Here is a 21,102-nt window from a genome sequence, read left to right on the forward strand (position 1 = left end):
ACATCTGATAGATGCAACGAGAAACACAAAGCATCACTACTGTGACATTCCAGCCAAAGAAGCATACATAGTCTGAACTTAATTATGAAGAACCACTGGGCACACCCAAATTGAAGGACATCCTAAGAAATAACTGGCATGTACTCATCAATACATCATTTCAGGTTATGAAAATCAAGGTAAGACTGAGGAACTATCCCAAATTAAACTAAAGAAAGACTAAACTAAAGAAAACTAAAGAACTATCCCAAACTAAAGAAGATTAGAGAGACAAGGTTGAAATAAATGCACTCCAACTAAATGCATTACATGACTGAAAACCACATCCTTTTGCTATAAAATTACATTATTGGTACCACTGGTGAGACTTGAATAGGGTCTCATAACTAGTTATTGGTTATTGATTAATTTGTACTATACTGATTTCTGATTAAACTGATTAGTTATCAAAATCAATTTGTTTTTATGGTCTTCTTCTGGTTAGGTAGGAGAACACCCTTGTTTGTAGGAACTACGTCCTAAAGTAAAGGGAATCACATCAACAGTGTACTCTCCAATGGTTCTGGAAGAAAAAAAAAAAAAAATGAGTAATGGCTCCCTGCTGCTACTCACACTAGGCTATTATTACATTTTCAACTTCTCTGTAAGTTTGAGATTACTTTTAAATAAAAATTTTAGTTTAAAAAAACTAATTAGGACTGCCATAGAGGCCTCCATGTACACTGTCAATTGTTCATTATGACCAATGCCATCACATAGAAGGGCTTGGCTTACAGAGGAACATGCATTGACGGGGAGAAGACCTAGAGTCCTATGAGTCCACAAGCTGACAGGCCTGGATGCACTATGATGTAGGAGTAAGACTGGAAGAAAAGGTCAAGCTCCTCAGAAAACATAGGAGAGTAAGGAGATAATGGAATATACTGGTTATGTGAGGCACTTAGAATTTGGGGTATTTGTAACCATTTGGACTCAGGTAACTGGAGGTATCCAACTTGCAGATGAGTCATCTGGCCTCCATTATATGAAAAGCGAGGAATTTTTAAGATAATTAATGAACATGGAGATGATTATGTTGCATGAAGTACAGTACACTTTGAGTACAGCACGGAATATGAAGGTTAGTATTGAGTATCAAGCTAGAAACGCTCCCTGGAGCTAATGAAAGAGGGCCTAGAATATTACTAGGCTTAGATGTATCTATTTTATCTGCTAGGCAACAGAAAAACATTAAAGGATTTAAAAGCAAATTTCAGTATGCAGATTAGATTAGGAGAGATTAGAGGCAGGAAGATCAATTGGGAGACTACTGTAATAAGATTATAAAGGCTGAAATAAAGGCAGAAGTAGAAACTAAAGAGAGATGCATGAGGCACTATCAATTTGACAGGATCTACCAACTAACACATGTAAGGGAAAGGAAAGATGAAGACTGTTAAGTGCTTCGAAAGCAGTGTGATCCTTCGGAAAAATTCAGCTCCATTTTCAGCTCATTCAGGAAATGAAGAGAGCTAGTTAGGCTGTTAAGAATGCAAACCTGGAAGCTGGGAGAGGGTCAGGAAAGAACTGCTGACTTACACCTGTATGAGACTACTGGAGGGTACTGCTTAAGAAAAAAAAAGTGCTGAAAACAGAATCCTGAGAAAGAGGTTTTCTTTAAAAAATGGTCCAAGGAGTCAGAGAAAAGTGCTTTATGCTAGGTATCTTCCATTTGCCCCTCCATGTCTACTTCCCACTTTTCCCACTCCGACCTCTAACTTCTGGGCCAACCACTCAGAGACCCTAAAAAGGAATTGAGAGAGAGGAGGACAGGGACAGGCCTTTCTCCCTAGTTCCCAATGTACAGAGTCAACTCAGAGTCACAGACTGGCCATGTCTCTACCAATGACCACAGCTCTTCTACTGCTCTCTATCTGTGTTCCAGGAACTGCTGCTTCCCCATGTCCCTTCACACCTACACATGGTTATGGCTCCCTGCTGCTTCTAGCACCAGGGTATTACACTATCTTTTATTACTAATAAAATATCCTTTATTATTATCCTGCCCACATCTTCATAATTAGTCCCTTTATTAAATTCTTCTCAATAAACAATTTGAGTGTATGACCTGTTTCCTGCTGGCATAGTGCGCTTATCTTTGCCAGCAATAATTATCTCCATGACATATATCAAAGCATTTCATTTCCCCCACTCAAAAATCCTCACACAAAGTTCTAGTCAACAGCCTTTTCTAGGATCCACTGGACCATTCAACTTTAGGTCTCCTCTGTTGCTTTTCAAGATGATGGATTCTAAGACATCGGAAATGGGATTCATCCTCATTCATTCTGTGGAAGCTGGTGTCTCCAGGGAAAAGGAGTTCTGAAGACATCAGAAAAGCTTACACTGTAGATCAGGAAGCAGCCTCTCCCTTCCCCGGCAAAGGACACATTGTTCCACATATACTGGCCCAGCATTCCTGACCTATTGTTTCTCTCTTTGAAGACTGCCAATGGCCAGTTAGTTTACCTGCTTTACCAAAGAATCTGAGGCTGGCCAGAAGGAGACAGGAATGACTCAGATAAGCTCTTGGCACCTTTCCCTGCTTACCTGATAGGATAAAATTAATTGAAACTGAAGAATGTAGCAAGTTGCCAGCCACTAGCTTATCAAAAAGAATCCTGGAATCGCCCACCCATCTACCAAAACTATGCCTTCAAGATTAAAACCCCACTAACACTCAGGGTTTGGTGCTCTAGTCAGCTGCACTCCAGATTAAAATCACCTCTGTCAGACCACGCCAAGCAGGCATGTCGGCCCTGTCTTAGCAGCAATGTGAAGACAATGGTACAAAGGAGCATGGCAGAGATGGGAAGAATGATTAACCAAAACTGAGCCACAAAAGTTCTACAAATCACACTGATTTGGGTGTGCAATTTGAGGAGCAAAGTTGTGCAAGTGCTGGAGCTGCGCTTCCAGGACTCTGACAGTGAATATCTCCTTTAATTCTGCACCTAGGCACCTCACTTGCCTCACCCCAAGCCCAACCCTCTTTAAAATAGTTTAATTGTATTCAGAATGCAAAGTTTTCAAGACTTTTGTAGGAGTCTTAATGAAATAGACAGATACTTGTACTACAAAAGCATCACTTGTACTACAAAAGCATCCTGGTTTTGCCAGGAACGCAAAACCTACCAATGCAGGCTGATACAAGTGTGCCATATTAGTGACTCAGACACTACAAACTGTAGTGCTATTGCAGTCATAAGTTTTCAAAATGGTAAACAGTTCTTGGTGAAGTTCTGAACAAAGTAAAATCCTTTGTCAATTTACACCGTAGTCTGAATTCTTAAAAAGAGCATATAACTATTTCAAAAATATTTTAGGATTACATGCAGAATGAACACTCAAGTCAGATAAACAGATTTTTTTGTCTATATGAATATTTATGGGAGATATTTAAAAATTATGTGGAATACAAGCAAACACACCCATTGCAGGTCATCAAGCATTACTATAATGGCAATCATTGTGATAACTAAAAAGGTCCCCCACAAATTTCCAAACTTTCCCTACCCGGTTACATTACTATTGATAATCCCTTCTCTAGGGAAATCAGACACAAGTGCAAAGAGGTCCATGCAGCATTCACTATTTGTAATATAATGTGTATGTCATGGTACATTCATACAATGGAATGCTATACAGTTAAAATAAATTAACTACAGGAGCACCTGGCCCAGTCAGTTAAGCTTCTTGATCTCAGCTCAGGTCTTGATCTCAGGGTGATGAGTTCAAGACCCACACTGGACTCCACATCGGGTACTAAATTAATTAATTAACTAATTAATTAAACAAGCAAACTACAGCTACAACATGTAAGAATTTCACAAGCATTATGTCACATAACAGAACAAGTTACTGAAAGTATGTACAATCCCCTTCTTATTACCTTATTTGTGTAATCTATTAAACAAATATTATACTACTTTATTTGTATAAATACTTTAAACTCACAAAAATTACTATATATTGTTTATGAATACATTAAATAAAAGGAAATAATGCCAACTTCAGGAAAGTGGTTCCAATTGAGAGGGAAGGAATAGAAAGGGATGTGGTGCAGTTTTCCCTGTATTGATAAGAGTTTATTTTTTAAAAAGAAAGATGGGACAAGAAATATACAAGATGAGCCAGGAGCACCTTGTAGCACTATAAAGAAAAGTGCTTAAAAAAAAAAAAATCCCATAATGACAGGGGTATGTCAAAGGGACACAGGAGTCATCTGAAAGAGCTTCCAGTGGCCAAAACTACAATGATATGAGCAATAAAAGATATAAAACAGTATGGGATTATAACCCAAAGTATAAAATAAATATCCATGAGTCCATACTGATTAAATAAATGAATAAGAACAGACAAATCTCCAATGAGAACAATTTCAACTACGGATGTAAATACTCTGCCCTCAAGGTGGGTGAAAGATTGAATATACAAACAGGCAGTGACCAGACCACATATAAAAATGGAACTCTGATCCAGAAGCCGCAACACCAGTCCTGAAAGCCAAACCACAACTTCTGTACTCTTCAGCCAAAGAGTCAGGACTTGACCAATAAGTGATAGTTTCTCTAATTTTTGTCCCCACTTCTAATTTAGGATCAAACTAAAAAAGCCAAATATGTCCTCCCAAACCCAATATGTACGACGTTCTGCTTCTAGTTAGCCCCCTTCGGCTTCTCTGTGCTAGCAGTCTCCAATCAGGGCCTACTGGCAGCCTTTCCTTTTTCTACTGCAGAGCTTTCCTACTTCTCTGCTTGCCTTTGAGACCCTGCCAAAAGCAAGTGATGGTGGCTATAGCAAGCACTGAATAAACAGCCTTTACTTGTTCTCATTTGGGTGATCCTTGTTCATTTCTACAAGGGGGAGCAAAACTCTTCACTCTTTTATGGCCTATGCAAGTGATTTTGATTCTAAGACTACATATTGAGGAAGGCACTTTACAGTATCAAACTTAACACTGCCTCAGCCAGGTGACCAAGGTCAACATCAACAGTGATAAGTCAAACTGATAGTATGTACCCTTGATATGTGATAAACATGGCAATTTACCTATGTGGTTTTCCTCCCCAAAACCCATAATCATAGAAAGATCATGAGAAAAATATCAAACAAATCCCAACAGTCTATAAATTACCTAACCAGTACTCCTCAAAATTGTCAAGGTCACTGAATACAAAAAAAAGTATGAAAAACTGCCATAGCCAAGAGGAGTCTAAAGAGACATGACTACTAATTGTAGTATGGTATCTTGGATGGAATCCTGGACCATAAAAGGACAATCAGTAAAAACTAGGGAAATCTGAATAAACTATGGACTTTGATTAATAATAATATATCAATATTATTCATTAATTGTTACAAATGGACCATACCAATGTAAGATATTAGTAATAGGAGAAATTGCATGTGAGGCATATGGGAACTCTCTATACTAACATCGTAATTTTTATTATAAATCTAAAAGTGTTCTACAAAATATAGTTTATAAAATTTATAGTAAAAAGAGAAACAAAAAGCAATATGAATACTTATGGCAAAATACTGACATAAATAATGTTTAAATATGAGCTGTGGGTCACCCTATTATATTATTTCCAATCCTTTTCTATATGGGTAAAATACATCGTAATCAGAACTTTTTCCACTTTAATTCCTCACAATGAACTCCAGTTTAACCCCAATGGATTCTCTATTTCCCTTTGTCATCCCCCCTCAGCCATACTTGTAGTGTTCTGAAGGCACCACGTGGTAAGATATTCCTTGTTAATGCAGCTCCATTAGCATAGGGGTTCCTAGAGCAAGGTCCAGCTCAGTAATACCAACATGAATTCCAAGTTTTCTCATCCTTTATATTCAGTTTTTGTTTGCTCCTTTTTGCTCTACACATTTTACTTTGGATGAGAGTTGCTTGTATGCCTGTTTCTCTTTCCCTCTCTGCACCAAGGATCTTGAAGACAGGGCCCACATCCTGGTCATATTTCCATTCCTCCACACCCACCCCACTTTTCAATCTTCTGGTTGGCTAGTCAGTGAGATTCCTATAAAGCTAAGTATTAACAGTATTCACATATCAATAGCATATCTTTAATGAAATAGAATGTTTTACTGAGATAATAAATGACTGCAACAGAGTGTAATCCATGAATAAAATACTGTCTTAATGTCTAAATATTTTTATATCTCCTTTAGTTTTTGCAAGTATTCTAAATAGAAGATATATTAAAAAGGGCTTTATATTCTAAGTCATGTTTATTCCTAAAGAGCAATAAGTTAGACATGAAACAATGGGTAGCCATAATGTTCAAGACACATTAGGGAAAAATCTTTACCTGTGCCCACTGTTACACAAATCTGTTTCCCCGGCTAGTCCCAGTCTGCTAATCACTACACTTAACTAATATCATTTAAGTTTTCCCTTTGGACTGAGCAATAATAAATCTCGGTTCTCTCTTCACAGCTAGACAGCTTTGATGCAAGCTTTGAATTTAGATTCCCTCCCATTTGTATAGTAAATGCTCTTATCTTTTCTAAGTATCTTACTTGCTTTCTCAGTCCCATATATTCTCACAGTTAAAACTTAAAATGCTCTTTTTTTTTAGAGATTTTATTTATTTACTTGACAGAGAAAGACACAGCAAGAGAGGGAACACAAGCAGGGGGAGTGGGAGAGGGAGAAGCAGGCTTCCCGCTGAGCAGAGCGCCAGATGTAGGGCTCTATCACAGGATCCTGGAATGATGACCTGAGCCAAAGGCAGATGCTTAACAACTGAGCCACCCAGGCGCCCCTAAAAATGCTTGTTTTTTAAGAATTATAGGTCCTTTGACTGTCCTTTAAAATCTATCAGAAATTATTACATTGTTTTCTATAGGTAAGCAAAAACAAAACAAAACTGTTTGTAAAATCAAACATTTTTAGGGATACTTCTTAATGTCTGCATATCTTTGTTCAAACTTAATTGTTATTGCTTCTGTACTTTCCCTCTGAGAATGACTGTTCAAATAATGTACAGAAAAAAAAGTTTATTCTTAGGATAGTGACTTTCTCTAACAGATTAGATTTACCATTAGATTTTTTTATATTAGATTTTCAAACTTTTACTGAATGATAATAACACATATACAACTTTCAGTTAAGAGAAAAAAATTGAGAATAAACTTTCTAATCTTTAAAAATTATAACTCAGCATCTCACACTTCATCTCACAAATGTAAGGGTGCAATTTAAAACATTCTCTTTGTTAAAAGAGCCAAATAAACTTAAGAAAAACTTGTCTCTCTAAACCATAATGTCAAATACTCTAAGCCTGAACTGAGAAAAGTATTACTTATTTTGTTTTGTTTTGTTTTAAATAAAAGGTATCAGTGATAGAGGATACGAATTCCCCTCCCTCTCCATCAAAGCTGGAGGGAAAAGTACAAAACCAGATCACACCAGTTCTGATTATGGGACACTAGAGGAATATGAATGTATATCCCAGAAAGGACACCAGTTGAGTCAAGTGAGTGTAACACATGCACACCTAAGAGCATTATTTTATTAATTCTATTATTAATACTTGATAAATAGTACATAGCAAATAAATGAAAAAGATCAATTTGGCAAAAAAGGTAAATTTCATTCTCTCATTCCCAAAAGAAAGAAACTGGAAAAGCTTACCAGAGAGGACTGAAAGCATTCTACTATTACCTAGTACTAATCAAACACTTTATATTGGTATTACAATTGACTTTGTAACAAAACAAACAAAAAAATCCTCTAAATGTAGATCATACATAAATACAGATCCAAACTGCCTGAAGAGCCACTTCCTTTTTTAAGACTTTTGTGCCTCAGAGTGTTTCAACTATTTGTGTTGTTTTAAATTGTTAAGCTTTTTTTCAACAAAACAAAACAAACAGTCCTTCTCAGTGAGTAACCTCAGAGATTTCTTCAAAGTCCTCTACAGACTTGTTCAAATTTTCAAAAAGACTGACCTTAACCAAGATCCTTTATTAGATTTGCAAGTAAAGTTAAGAAACAGGGGCACCTGGGTGGCTCAGTCGGTTAAGTACCTGCCTTCAGTTCAGGTGACAATCACAGGGTCCTGGGTTCCAGTCCTATATCAGGCTCCCTGCTCAGCTGGGAGCCTGCTCCTCCCTCCCTGCCTTTCCCTCAGTTTGTACACCCTGCCCTCTCACCCTCTCTCTCTGACAAATAAATAAAACCTTGAAAAAAAATTTAAGAAACAAAATTAGGGTTCTCCACAAAGTATGCTTATAGCTAGCATACTTTCAGTTTCCTAAAATTCAGAGAGGAAAAAAAATCCTCTCTCAGATAAACGTTGCCTTATTTTGCTGAGTGATTTAGTAACTGGAATTAAACAGTGATTCCTATGGCCACAGCTTCAGCTACTATGAAATACTATTGGAGCTAACTGAGCCTGTCAGTTTCCTATTTTAGCACAGTAGGTAGTGCAAGAATGCCTGCTATATTTGAAGGACTGGTAACAGTAACACATGAGCAACTGCCCTGCTCCACTGTAACACCAAAAATGAATTTCATTATGTATTCTCTCTCTTCTGGGAAAATAAAAACCTGTTATAGATATCTTTACAATGACATCTCAAACACAATAAGCATGCCAGAAGATTTTGTTTCATATTTACAACAAACAGACATTCACTACTATGTGGTTAAAAACAATCCAATAAAGGGTGCCTGAGTAGCTCATTCAGTTGAGTGTCTGATTCTCTGTTCTCAGCTTGGGGCTTGATCTCAGGATTGTGTGTGAGTTCAAGCCCTGGGTTGAAGAAGCCCCTACTCAAAAAAAAAAAAAAAAAAAATCAAACCAGTAAGTCATTACTCTGTTTAGTCAAACTCTTAGATATTCTTAAGAAAGATTCTCCAGGATAAATGAGATCCCATTATATATTTTAACATGCCATGTCATTGTGAAAGTCTATAGAATATAAACTTCTGGAGAAACAACCTATGTAATGCCTTGGATTTAAATGGCAGTTTATAGTCTACAAAGCACTTTCTCATTCAATTTACTATCTCATACGAAGTTGCATTCCAGTCAAGGAACCAATTCTATCACCAGGCTGGTAAGTCAAAGGCAACTGATGTCAACCATAGCAATATTCAGAGAATGCCCAAAGTTGTGCCTCATATAGTCTTATTTGTCCAGTTCCACACTTTCTGTCAATCCCACTGCAGCCCCACATTTAGATAATCATTGATCGTTTTGACCCAACTGACTAGTCACATTTACACCTCGCTGTCTCTTTTCCCCCTTAGTGTTTTCCAGTTCTGAATTTTTCCATTACTTCACCTTGGACAAACACCTCCTCTGAATCACAAGAACACTCTTTTTCCTCCCTTGTCTTCAAGCTTTTGCCCCAGTTACCTTAGAAAAATCCTCTCTCTGAGTTTTGGTTATGAGCCAAATAAGTCCAGCCTTGAATGGTAAGTATTAGCAATAGCCCTCTGAACCAAGGGAAGGAAAAACCTTAGGTGGTGAAGTGAAATAAGAAAAGTACCACTGGTGTCATTAATCTTGGAAAGCTTTAAAAATATTCACTCATTTACCTTTTCATGTATCATCACTAAGTGATAAGCAAATGATGGAAATACAAAGTTAAAAAAAATATCATAACCCTTGCTCTCAAGCTCTTCTGAGTATTCTAAGGGAACAGACCCATCCAAAGGTCTCTACCCAGTTCTCATCTTCACTCATAAATTAGGCTGTTCTCCCATCAAAATACATTCTTAAATGTATTCACCTGTACTTTTTCCTTTAATTGGACAACTAGTATAGTAACTACAGTCATTTTATCTTGACAGTTTTTATTCTACATGTACAAAGAGAGTATGAGCCATGTAGCTGTTTATGTAGCTGTTTACACAGACTTCCGTGGACAAGCCCAGAGTGACACAGCAAGCAGTGCAGTGCTAGGCTCATGTAAGAACTCAATTAAGCGTTGATTCCTCATCCCTTCCTACGTCGAATTAACAGATTTACATTCAATCCTATTTTTAAGATGTGACTGCACCATGCACGGCTCTTGTTCATAGGGAGCAAAATATACCAGGAAGCATTAGCAAACAAGACAATGTATCAGAGAATGATAATTTTTCAGCACAGAAAACAAGTGAGGAAACTGGAAGGAATATACCTGACATGAGATTGTAGGTCCAAATCATAATTGACAAGAATAATACAACTTCAATCTCCAGGTACCTGCCTCTCTTCCCCAAATGAATGAATTAAAAAAACCAGTGGATGAATGAATTAACTAATAAATGAACACAGTTCAGAGTCAGTGAAATGGACAAGACAACTAGGTATATAGTATATGGTTGCTAATATTATTAATAAGCAATGCTCAGGGTTCAGTGCTAAAGGTTATTTCATTTGAAGTTCAAAATAAATCTAAGAAATGAAGATTACTGTCCTCATCTTATAAATGAGAAAAAAGTCTTCCAAAGTAATTTGTCCAACACTACCTAGCAGATGGCAAACCGGGATTTAAACTCAAATCTTTTAAATTCAATGCTCCTTTCACTCATCATAGCTGGTGTTTCTTACAGGTGATATGAGGTACCTAACTCAGTAAATCCTATGTTTGAAGTTCCAGGTTATACTACACAAAAATGTAATTAATTTTTTACTCTTAACATCCTTTATATTACATATACTTTACAATATGAACCAGAAGGCTAACCTTCCTTATATTCTACCCCTAAAGAAAGGATCAAAACATGTAAATATTTTGGGACAGCAGTAAACATTTCAGGGTAGTCTTTATAACTTAGAGTCAGTGAACACAATTCGCAATCTCATAAGAAATGATAGATTCCAAAATCATTTCCTAAAGAAGAGTGTTACTGCTGAGTCACCACAACCAACTGAGATAGTTTTTCATTCATACAGCAAATATATACTAAGCACTAGGCCCAAACAGTCACTGTTCAAGATCCTGGAAATATACAGTAAGACAAAACAAGACCCCTACTCCCATGGAGCTTACAGTACATGGGGTACAACTATGACAATGCATCAATAAACAAACAAGTAAGAACTACATCAAACAGTGCTAAATGCTGTGCAGAGAATTCAAATCTGGTGATATTACAGTAACTGGATAGTCATTTTAGATTGGGTCATCAGCGAAAACCTCTCAAAAGAAGCAAATTTAAGCAGAGATGTGACTAGTAAGACTACTGTGCAAAAATCAAATAGGAAAACATTCTGGGTGGAGCACACAGCTAGTAAAGCTGCAAGGCAGGAACAAGCGAGGTATATTTAAGAATAAGAAAGAAGAGGGTACCTCAGTGGCTCAGTCGGTTGGGCATCCAACACTTGATTTCCGCACAGGTCATGACCTCAGGGTTGTGAGTTGAGCCAGATGAGCCACATGGGGCTCCATGCCCTGCCCACCCCCTCAGCCTGTGCCCATCTGTGCCCTCCCTCTGTCTCAAATAAATAAATCTTTAAGAATAATAAAGAATCACAAAATGTCTTGCAAGATAATAACCTCAAGAAAGAATGGTAGAAGTTCAGATTGGAGAAGTAGGAATGGATCAAATCATCAAACTGTGTAAGCCAGGGGAACAGATCTGGATTTTATTTTCAGTGAGAAGGAAAGCCACTGGCAGAAGTCACATTGTATCTGAAGTTGTATTCAAAGGAATTCGAGTACAAACTAGAAAAAAAAAATATTCACTAAGTATATATATTCACATATATTAAGCCCACCTATTTGCTTATTTCTATACTCTGCACTCAATGAAATGTATACCAAGACACTGAAACAGAATCCTAGAGCTAAAGAGAATCTTAAAGAATATAAAACTACCACTGCACATGTACAGTAACTGAGGGCCTAGGAAAAAAAGTATCATTTACATTGCTTCATTAATGGCTGAGAGAAGTGTCTCCAAAAATAGGTAAGGGCAACTAAAATGTCTGGGATATATCCTAAACTTAAAGCTGACATTAATTAGAAAATTGTCCTTTTATGTGTTCACGAACTAGAACACCATGGATTACATGCATATGACCCATCACAGAATTAAAGGTTTCATGTCAGTTTCCAACCTCAATCTAAAGCTGAAAATTTAAGTAAGGCACATGCCCACTAATATGTTTGATCAATTTCACTGTTCCTATCCCAACTCACTGGATATACCACAACTTGGAAATTCACTCATCCAGTGAATGGTAAGGAACTACTACAAAAAATAGCAAAGAGGTAGTTGTCTCTACGCTTCTCCTTTTACCTTCCTTTATGACTAAAATGTGCATAAAACCACACTGAAAACAGAAGCCCAGACTCACTAGCACAAACAGCCTCAGACCCCCTCCATACTATACCTGATGACATCCAGCCCTGATGGTTTGTACATCTTCGTATTTTCTACTTCTTATAAGCCCAAATAAGCAACAATCCTATACTAATTAACAAAAGGATTTATAAGATATGCCAGATTTAAAGCTGTAGGGAGAACATCCAACTACAGTATTTTCTTCCTTAAAAACTACATGGTTTCCCAGTAGGTCTTCTGCTTCTTGCTTGTTCAGCACAGACCACTCATGGGCACATGAACACATATACACACACGGATGATTATTTAACCCACTTTTTAAAAATGTTGTATGCAAGTGTGTATTCCAAAATAGAAATTTTGAATGTGTATTAAATGAGAAACATTCCCATTTTTTAAAATCCTACATTAAATTTTCAGGGAGAAAAAAAATCAAACCTGCTTATCAATAAACTATAGGATTCCCTTACCACAAATATTCAAATAACTTCTTAAAATCACAGGGCTTTGGGACTAGAGGTATCTTGGAGATATATTTGCCTAAACCAAGGAAGACAGTACGTGAAAATCAGCCACTCTCAAAGAAAAACAGCCAGAAAGCCATGGTCTTTGAGATGACTAAATCTAAGGGCTGAGCAACACCTTTTAAAATGGCAGGATTCTAGGGTGCAGAATCCTGTCTCCCAGGGACACTAAGAAACAAATGTAAATATGAACAGGAGTTCAAGTTAAGAGTAATCAAGATACCCAAAGTTTAGAATTTAAAGGCACTAGTATCTAACAAAATGAGCGTATTACCTCAAGAGTTCTAAAAAATTATTTTAGTGCAGTTACCACCACACAGGACCACGCGTTACCAAACCTGGACTCCCAGACTATGTAAATCACACGCCCGATGGAGTATATACATTGCACACCTATTCGGGACTGTAAGGATTTTCCTCGAAAGTATTGTGAAACTTAAAAATTACAAATTTAAAAAAAAAAAAAAAAACTGTCTGACTTGAGTCCCACAACTACTTCCAGACTTCAAAGAAGAACTGTAAACCCTTTTTCAAAATCTACTTTGTGTTTCTCAATGGTCTCTGGAGTGTTACGGCTGGTGTGGATTTTCTTCGTGGCTGTTTTTAAGGACTCGGTCGGCCAGCTGCCAGTTTATTAAGGTCCTGGGCTCATTACCTTCTGCACTTAGGACCGTGAGGAGGAGACATGCGGGGCTGCCTTCGTAGCCTGCGGAGCTTTCTCAAAGACACCGGACGGGGCTAGTTACCAGAGCCTGCTGCGGGCGGGGAGAGGGTGGAGGGAAGCGTAGAGATCCTTGAAAACCATCACGAATTCGATTTCCCGTCTCTCCTTTTGTCCCTCTGACATTCCGTTTGGTCACCCGACACGTCATCCGTACCCCTAACAAGGTGGCCCTCGGCCCATGGAAATCCGAGCGACGCCGTTCCCCTCGCAGCCGCGAGGGGCTCAGATACGCGCCCCCGAGGCGCCGCCGCCGGGGCAGTCGGACTCGGCCGAGTCGGACTCGGCCCCGGCTGAAGGGCTTCAGCGCCGGGCAGCCCGGGGCAGCCCTGACTCGGAGGCGCCCTCAGCCGGCCGAGTGCCGCCAGCTGGGGAGAGACGCCTGGTCCGACTGCACTTAGGATGGAAGCCCCGGCCCACAGGGTGTGAGGAAGGGCACGGTCTAATCTGAGGAAAACCTCGGGGTCCGCGCTCCCACACCCGAGGGGGAGTCGGCCAGAACTCCCTCGCTCCCGACGCCTGCCCTTCTTCGCCCGGCGCCCGGCCCCCGGCAGGGCGGCCCCATCGGGCCGCGGTGCCGTAGCCGCCTGCCGGGCCCGCCTCGCGGCGTGTGCACAGCGCGGCTCCACCTCCGCAGGGTCTCGGGGCGGCGGGGCCGGGAAGGCCGCCGGCCGCCCCCACGCGGCCCGCGGACCCCGCAGCCCGGCCCCAGCCACCTGAGGCGCCGCGTCCTCGGCGGGTGGCCGCGGGCGTCCAGTGCGCGAGCCCTGGCGCGTCCCCGAGCGCGCGCCCGGCCTCCCGCCCCCGCCAGCCGCGGCCCCGCGCGAGTTGCACTAACTTTCCGGGGCGGGGGAGGGGCGAGCGCCGCGGGCCCCGCGGCCCCGGCCTTACCTGTGCTCAAGTTGTCGTTGATTTTCAAGGGCACCCGCAGGATGTAGACCAGGAAGAGCACGATGAAGAACCACACGGTCCAGAGATAAGTCCAAGACCAAACTATGCAGGACTTGAGCTGCTCCAGAAAGCCCGTGCCCGCTTCAGCCATTTTTCAGCGCTGCTCTCTGCTGCCGCGGCTCTCGGTGTCTGCCGGGATGATTCACCGGCCCAGAGGCGCCGCTCGCGCCGCCGCCGCCGCCGCCGCCGCCGCCGAGGCCCGGGCGCCCCCGGAGCCCGCCCGCCGCCCGGGACGCGGGCGCGGCGGGAAATCGCGCGGGCCACGGACGCGCCTACCTTTCCTTTTCCCGGCTTATTGCTAACTCTCTGGAGGCCCCTACATGTGGCTTTCGTGGAGGGATCACGTGGCCTCTGCCCCCTCACGTTCTGATGCCATTTATATTTATTGTGCTAATATTTAGAAAGACAAGCCGACTGGGTCGCTGAAGGGAACTCTTGACGTGTAATGATAACTCACATATGTTGAGGGTTTACTCTTTGCCAGGCACAGTTCCAAGCTCTGTATGATCACATTTAACCCCTTCCAACAATCCCCATTGTGTAGACAGGGAAACCGAGGCACAAAGCGATTGAATAGTGTACCTTAAATTTCAAGCCAAAATTCAGTTGCAGTGTGATGGATGCCACACATCCATCTATAAAGGTCTCAAACTCTACACTCCACTCCTTGCTTTGAGAATTCCGGCTCAAAGGGATGCATAAACCCAGGGCAACTGGGACAAGATAGATGTGCTCCTGTCACTGGTTAGTAGGCCAGAAAATAAATCACTCTGCTGAGCAAGATTTCGGTTGCACATGCTGTTTACCTTTGTTTTGTCTTCCTCAGAGCAGCACAGGGATTTTCCAAAAAAAAAAAATGTAGCAAGAAGAATGTTTATCCCCTCATTTTTGGAGGTGATCACAGTTCAAACAACTCTCAGCCTATTTTTAATATTAAATCTCTGGGATAATTTTGGCTTAATCTGAATGGGCTACTTTAAGCAAGATTATTACAAGTGTTTTTGTTGCCTTTACCAAGTGAAAGTTGAAAGTCTGTTTCTGGCCACAAATAATTTCACTATCTATATAGTGTAATTGCAGGTTATCCTATCTACAGCCAAGACATTTTTTAGAATTCTGAGATTCAGCAGAATATTTTATTATGAATTTAGATCTGCTTACTTGTAACATAATAAAACAAGCTCCTTTAACTTTTTACATGGACATATTTACGGCATGCATAATAGAACTCCTCTCACATTTTCACTAATTCCAGTAGAATTAAACAGCACGAACCATCTATTTTATGTTATGATTAAATAACCACCAGAGGGGTGCCTGGGTGGCTCAGTGGGTTAAGTCTCTGCCTTCAGCTCAGGTCATGATCCCAGGGTCATGGATCAAGCCCGAGTTGGGAATCTCTGCTCAGCAGGGAGCCTGCTTCCCTCTCTCTCTCTGCCTGCTGCTCTCTCCACCTACTTGTGATCTCTCTCTGTGTCAAATAAATAAATCTAAAACAAAACAAAACAAAAACAAAACAAAGCAAACAAACAAACAAAAAAAAACCCCACCGGATTCTTTGCAGTAAAACTGCCCACTTTAGTTGAATGAACATCCTGGAGCCTAGCTTTTTGCTGTCAGTGAACCTTGAAGAAGGGACATAAATATAAATCAGAAGAGCCACAATTTTCTGATCATCCACTAGGCGCTCTTGGAGGGTCAGCACCGTCTTATTCATTATTGTCTCCCGCTGGTGTGCAACCAGGGGGTAGGGGGGCTGGTTGGAGTTGGAGACAGGTCTTTGTTCTTGGACACAGAAGTGAGAAATCATGATCTTTTGGCAAGTGTGGCTGCTTCAGTGTGGCTGGAGGGCAGGCTCTCCGTGGGATGGTGTCAAGAGAGATAAAGCCAAAGAAGGTCTGATTTTGAAGGGCCTTATAGAAACACAAAGGTAAAGTTTACTGTTATTTGGCACTGCACACATGAATCCAAATGACCAATTTAGAGATCTATGTAAGCAGGGAGGAAAGAAATATTTAAGAAGGTAAAATTGACAGGCCTTGGTGACTGATAGGATAGGCAGGATAATGATAAAAGGTAAAGGTCGGCTCTTGAGTGGAACCACTCATGAAATAGTGACAAGATGGGTCTAGCCTCCTCTTGACCATTTCCCAGTGAAATGGCCCACAGTTGCCCCAAGCTTATCACACCCAAAACTCACGTCCACTGCTCCTCCTCCTAGAGTCCTGGGAATGAGCACTACACTTCTAGCTCCCTCATTCAGAAATCTAACCATTATCCCATCCAGCGGGGATGGGAGTCCCTCTCACTCACCTCCTTTCCTCTCCACATTCAATTGGGCATCAAAACTTCAAGGTCCTGTCTCAGATCTGTCACTTCTCTCTATTCTCCTGCAATAGCCTTTAGTTTCTCATAACCTCGTTATGTCTCACAGAGAACAAGGTGTGGGCTCCCTACCTCCAGTTCCTCCACCACCAGCACCAGCACCACCATCCCTCATCCCTGCTCAAAGCACCTTCTTCCATACTTCTCTGCCAGACTTACCTTCCAAAGTACAAATCTTCTAACTCCTTTCCTGCTTAAAAATCCTTCAAGACCCTATCTACTCCACTCCTACACCACCCCAAAGGATAAAATCTAGATGGCACTCAAGGCAGTCCTACCGACTTACACAGCCCCATCTCCCATCCTAGGCACTCTTTTTTTTTTTTTTTTTTAAGATTTTATTTATTTATTTAACAGAGAAATCAGAGAGGCAGGCAAAGAGAGAAGGAGAAGCAGGCTCCCCACTGAACAGAGAGCCAGATGCGGGGCTTGATCCCAAGCCCCTGAGATCATGAGATCATGAGAGGCTTAACTCACTGAGCCACCCAGACGCCCCCCTAGGCACTCTTCATACCACCAGCATTTTGGCGAATATGCTATCCTCATCCATGACTTTCTACCTGCTCCACAGGACCTGCCTATAGTATACTTTTCTGTGATATACTTCCCTCCAACTTTCTCTGGCACAATTGCCTGAAAAACGCTTATTTAGAGATGCACTTAAAATATCACCTCCTTTGGGGCACCTGGGTGGCTCAGTTGGTTATGTGTCTGCCTTCAGCTCAGCTCCTGATCCCAGGGTTCTGGGATCCAGCCACATGTCAGTCTTCCTGCTCAGCCAGGAGCCTACTTTTCCCTGCCCTCTGCCTGCTGCTCCCCCCACCCACCACTTGTGCTCTCTCCCTCTTTCTTTCTCTGTCAAATAAAATCTTAAAAAAAAAAAAAAAAAAAATCACCTCCTTTGTGACACCAGCTCCCTCCTGCATCCCAGAGTTCAGTCTCTTTCCTGAGATGCTGCACCAGGAAGCACCTAGGCTGTTAGAGCATAGGATTGGAGCCAGATGATGATGGGCTCTATTCTTTTTTTTTTTTTTTTTAAGGTTTTATTTATTTGACAGAGAGAGATCACAAGTAGGCAGAGAGGCAGGAGGAGAGGAGGGGAAAGCAGGCTCCCTGCTGAGCAGAGAGCCTGATGTGGGGCTCTATCCCAGGACTCTGGGATCATGACCTGAGCTGAAGGCAGAGGTTTAACCCACTGACTGAGCCACCCAGGCACCCCGATGGACTATATTCTTGATCCTGCTATTCACTACCTGGGTACTCTTTACAACTGAGTTTTCCTGAGCCAGTTTTTTCACCTGCTCAATGGGTTACACTTGTACCGATTACAAGGGGTTGTTGGGAAGATTCGATGAGATGTCTACTGAAAATGCTTAGCACGAGGCCTAGTCAATATCTTTCCTCTCTGTTAATTGAAGTCTTTAATGTTAGCTAATATGTTATTGTTGTTTATTTTAGTCCTCTTTACCTCCTAATACAAATAGTGCTGTGCTTGGCACATGGTCCATGCTCAGTAAATACTTACTGAATTTGTATAAAGGAATTAAAATCAATTCAATGAAAAGAAATTCCAAATCTTATACTTTATAAAGAATATAAATCAGACATTTAATTCGGGGTAAAACTTAAGATTTGGTCTTCCATCATTTGATGAGCTTATCTTAAAAGTTTGCTTCATGAGGTGTAACTACTTGTGGGTTGTATAATAGGAGTTAAATCACCATTAATTTATGGGGATTATGTAAAAGCAGTATATTCCTAAATTCCTCATTAATTTGTTTATATGTTTGGTTAAAATGTATATCTTAGTCTGGTAAAATACTTGAACTAAATAAGAAAACAAGATATTAGGGAAGACCTTTCAAAGTTCTTTAAAATTTTGGGGTGCCTGGGTGTCTTAGTGGGTTAAAGCTTCTGCCTTTGGCTCAGGTCATGATCCCACAATCCCATGTTGGGATTGAGCCCTGCATCAGGCTCTCTGCTCAGCAGAGCCTGCTTCCCTTCCTCTGTCTCTGCCTGCTTCTCTGTCTACTTGTAATCTCTGTCAAATAAATAAATAAAATCTTTAAAAAAAATGTTTAAAAAAAAGTTCTTTAAAATTTCTTCTGTAGTGTTTCTTTTGTAAGTGGTGTTTGGGAGTGTATATGTATATATTGGCTGTCATAGTCTTTAGTTTTAGATGTTGTCATAAGTTTAAGAACCTAATTTTGTAAGTGATTTTCAGAGTTCATCTGAGACTTAAATGCAAGAAATAACTGCTCTCGGGGCGCCTGGGTTGTTCAGTCGTTAAGTGTCTGCTTTTGGCTCAGGTCATGATCTTGGCGTCCTGAGATCGAGCCCCGTGTCAGGCTCCCTGCTCGGAGGGAAGCCTACTTCTCCCTCTCCCACTCACCCTGCTTATGTTCCCTCTTTCGCTGTGTCTCTCTCTGTCAAATAAATAAATAAAACCTTAAAAAAAAAAAAAAAAGAAAGAAAGAAATAACTGTTCTTGATCTAACAATTCCACTTCTGGGTATTTATTTGAAGAAAATGAAAACACCAATCCAAAGATATACATGTCCCTGTATGTTCATTGCAGCATTATTTATAGTAGCCAAGCTAAGAGTCCATGGAAGCAACTTAAGGACCCATAAGCACGTGAATGGATTAAAAAGATGCGGTGTGTGTGTGTGCTTGCGCGAGCACACAATGGATATTATTCAGCTATAAAAAAGGAATGAAATCTTGCCATTTGCAACAACATGGATGTACCCAGAGGGCGTTATACTAAGTGAAATAAACCTGCAGAGCAAAACATAGTTAGTGATTTCATTCATATGTGGACTCTAAAAAACAAAACAGAAACAGACTCATAAATACAGGAAACAAATTGTTGGTTATCAGAGGGAGAGGAGCAGGAGGTGGGTAAAATAGGTGAAGGGGATTACAAACTTCCAGTTATAAAATAAATAATTCATTGAGATATAATGTAGAGCATAGGGAATTTAGTCAATCATAGTGTAATAACATTGCATGATGACAGAAGATAACTAGATTTACCATGGGGATCATTTCATAATGTATAGAAATACTGAATCACTTTGATGTATTTGAAACTAATAGGATGTAGTATGTCAATTTTACCTCAGAATTAAATAAACAAATAATAATAATAATAATAATAATAATAATAAAACATAGTTAAATTAAAAAAAGAAATAACTCTTAACTCTTTGGTTTCTCTTTAAAATATATGAAAAAAATCTCACCCACATTAATTGGTTGAATTCATGAATTAGTATCGTGTGTTCATAAGTAAAATCCTAACTAACTGCTTATCCTATTTAGTGACTTATTTAGAGCTGAATAAGAGCAAATCCAACCTCGGTAGTTTTGAGAACCAGGAGAGCAGACAAACAGGTTTGGAAGGGAATTTGCCATTTCTAACTTCTTGTTTTTTTTTTTTTTTTTAAGATTTTATTTATTTATTTGACAGACAGAAATCACAAGTAGGCAGAGAAGCAGGCAGAGAGAGAGAAGGGGAAACAGGCTCCCGCCGAGCAGAGAGCCCCATGTGAGGCTCTATCCCAGGATCCCGAGACCATGACCCGAGCCGAAGGCGCAGACCATGACACTGAGCCACCCAGGCGTCCCACCATTTCTAACTTCTTGAAGACAACATACTCTCGGAAATTTTGAAGGGGTGGTATTTCAATGATCCATATGTAGTTGAAAAGATGATTTAGGAATGACCCCAAGATGTAATAGTGTAAGTATAAGGAAGAATGCAAACACACATTTCATCTTACTGCGAAAGATTCACAGTGACTTGGCTTAGAAATTTTATGATGAATTACAATCACATTTACTTTTGTCCCCCTTATTCCTTAAAAGGATATCTTAGTTTCTATATAAAGCCTTTCACAGACATGCCAATACTTGGTGATATCCCTGATCTGTTTTTTTTTTTTTTTCCCAAAGATTTTATTTATTTGACAGACAGAGATCACAAGTAGGCAGAGAGGCGGGCAGAGAGAGGGAGGGGGAAGCAGGCTCCCCGCTGAGTAGAGACCCCCCGATGCGGGTATCTATCCCAGGACCCTGAGACCATGACCGGGGCCTTAACCCACTGAGCCACCCAGGCGCCCCTCCCTGATTTGTTTTAAAAAGTCAAAATTATTTGAATAAGG

The 21,102-nt window shown here is 40.4% G+C and overlaps 1 protein-coding gene across 1 annotated transcript in view; it reads right to left on the reverse strand.

Annotated features, from left to right (window-relative positions):
• Positions 1-14,744, reverse strand: part of ST7 (suppression of tumorigenicity 7) — a 241,790-nt gene extending 227,046 nt beyond the window's left edge. The window contains exon 1 of the mRNA XM_059397510.1: positions 14,489-14,744. Coding sequence (XP_059253493.1) covers positions 14,489-14,639 — 151 coding nt within the window. The 5' untranslated portion in view covers positions 14,640-14,744. The remainder of the gene's footprint in view (positions 1-14,488) is intronic.
• Positions 14,745-21,102: the final 6,358 nt, after the last annotated feature.

Source organism: Mustela nigripes, chromosome 4 (assembly GCF_022355385.1).
Source record: "Mustela nigripes isolate SB6536 chromosome 4, MUSNIG.SB6536, whole genome shotgun sequence".
Lineage (NCBI taxonomy): Eukaryota > Metazoa > Chordata > Mammalia > Carnivora > Mustelidae > Mustela > Mustela nigripes.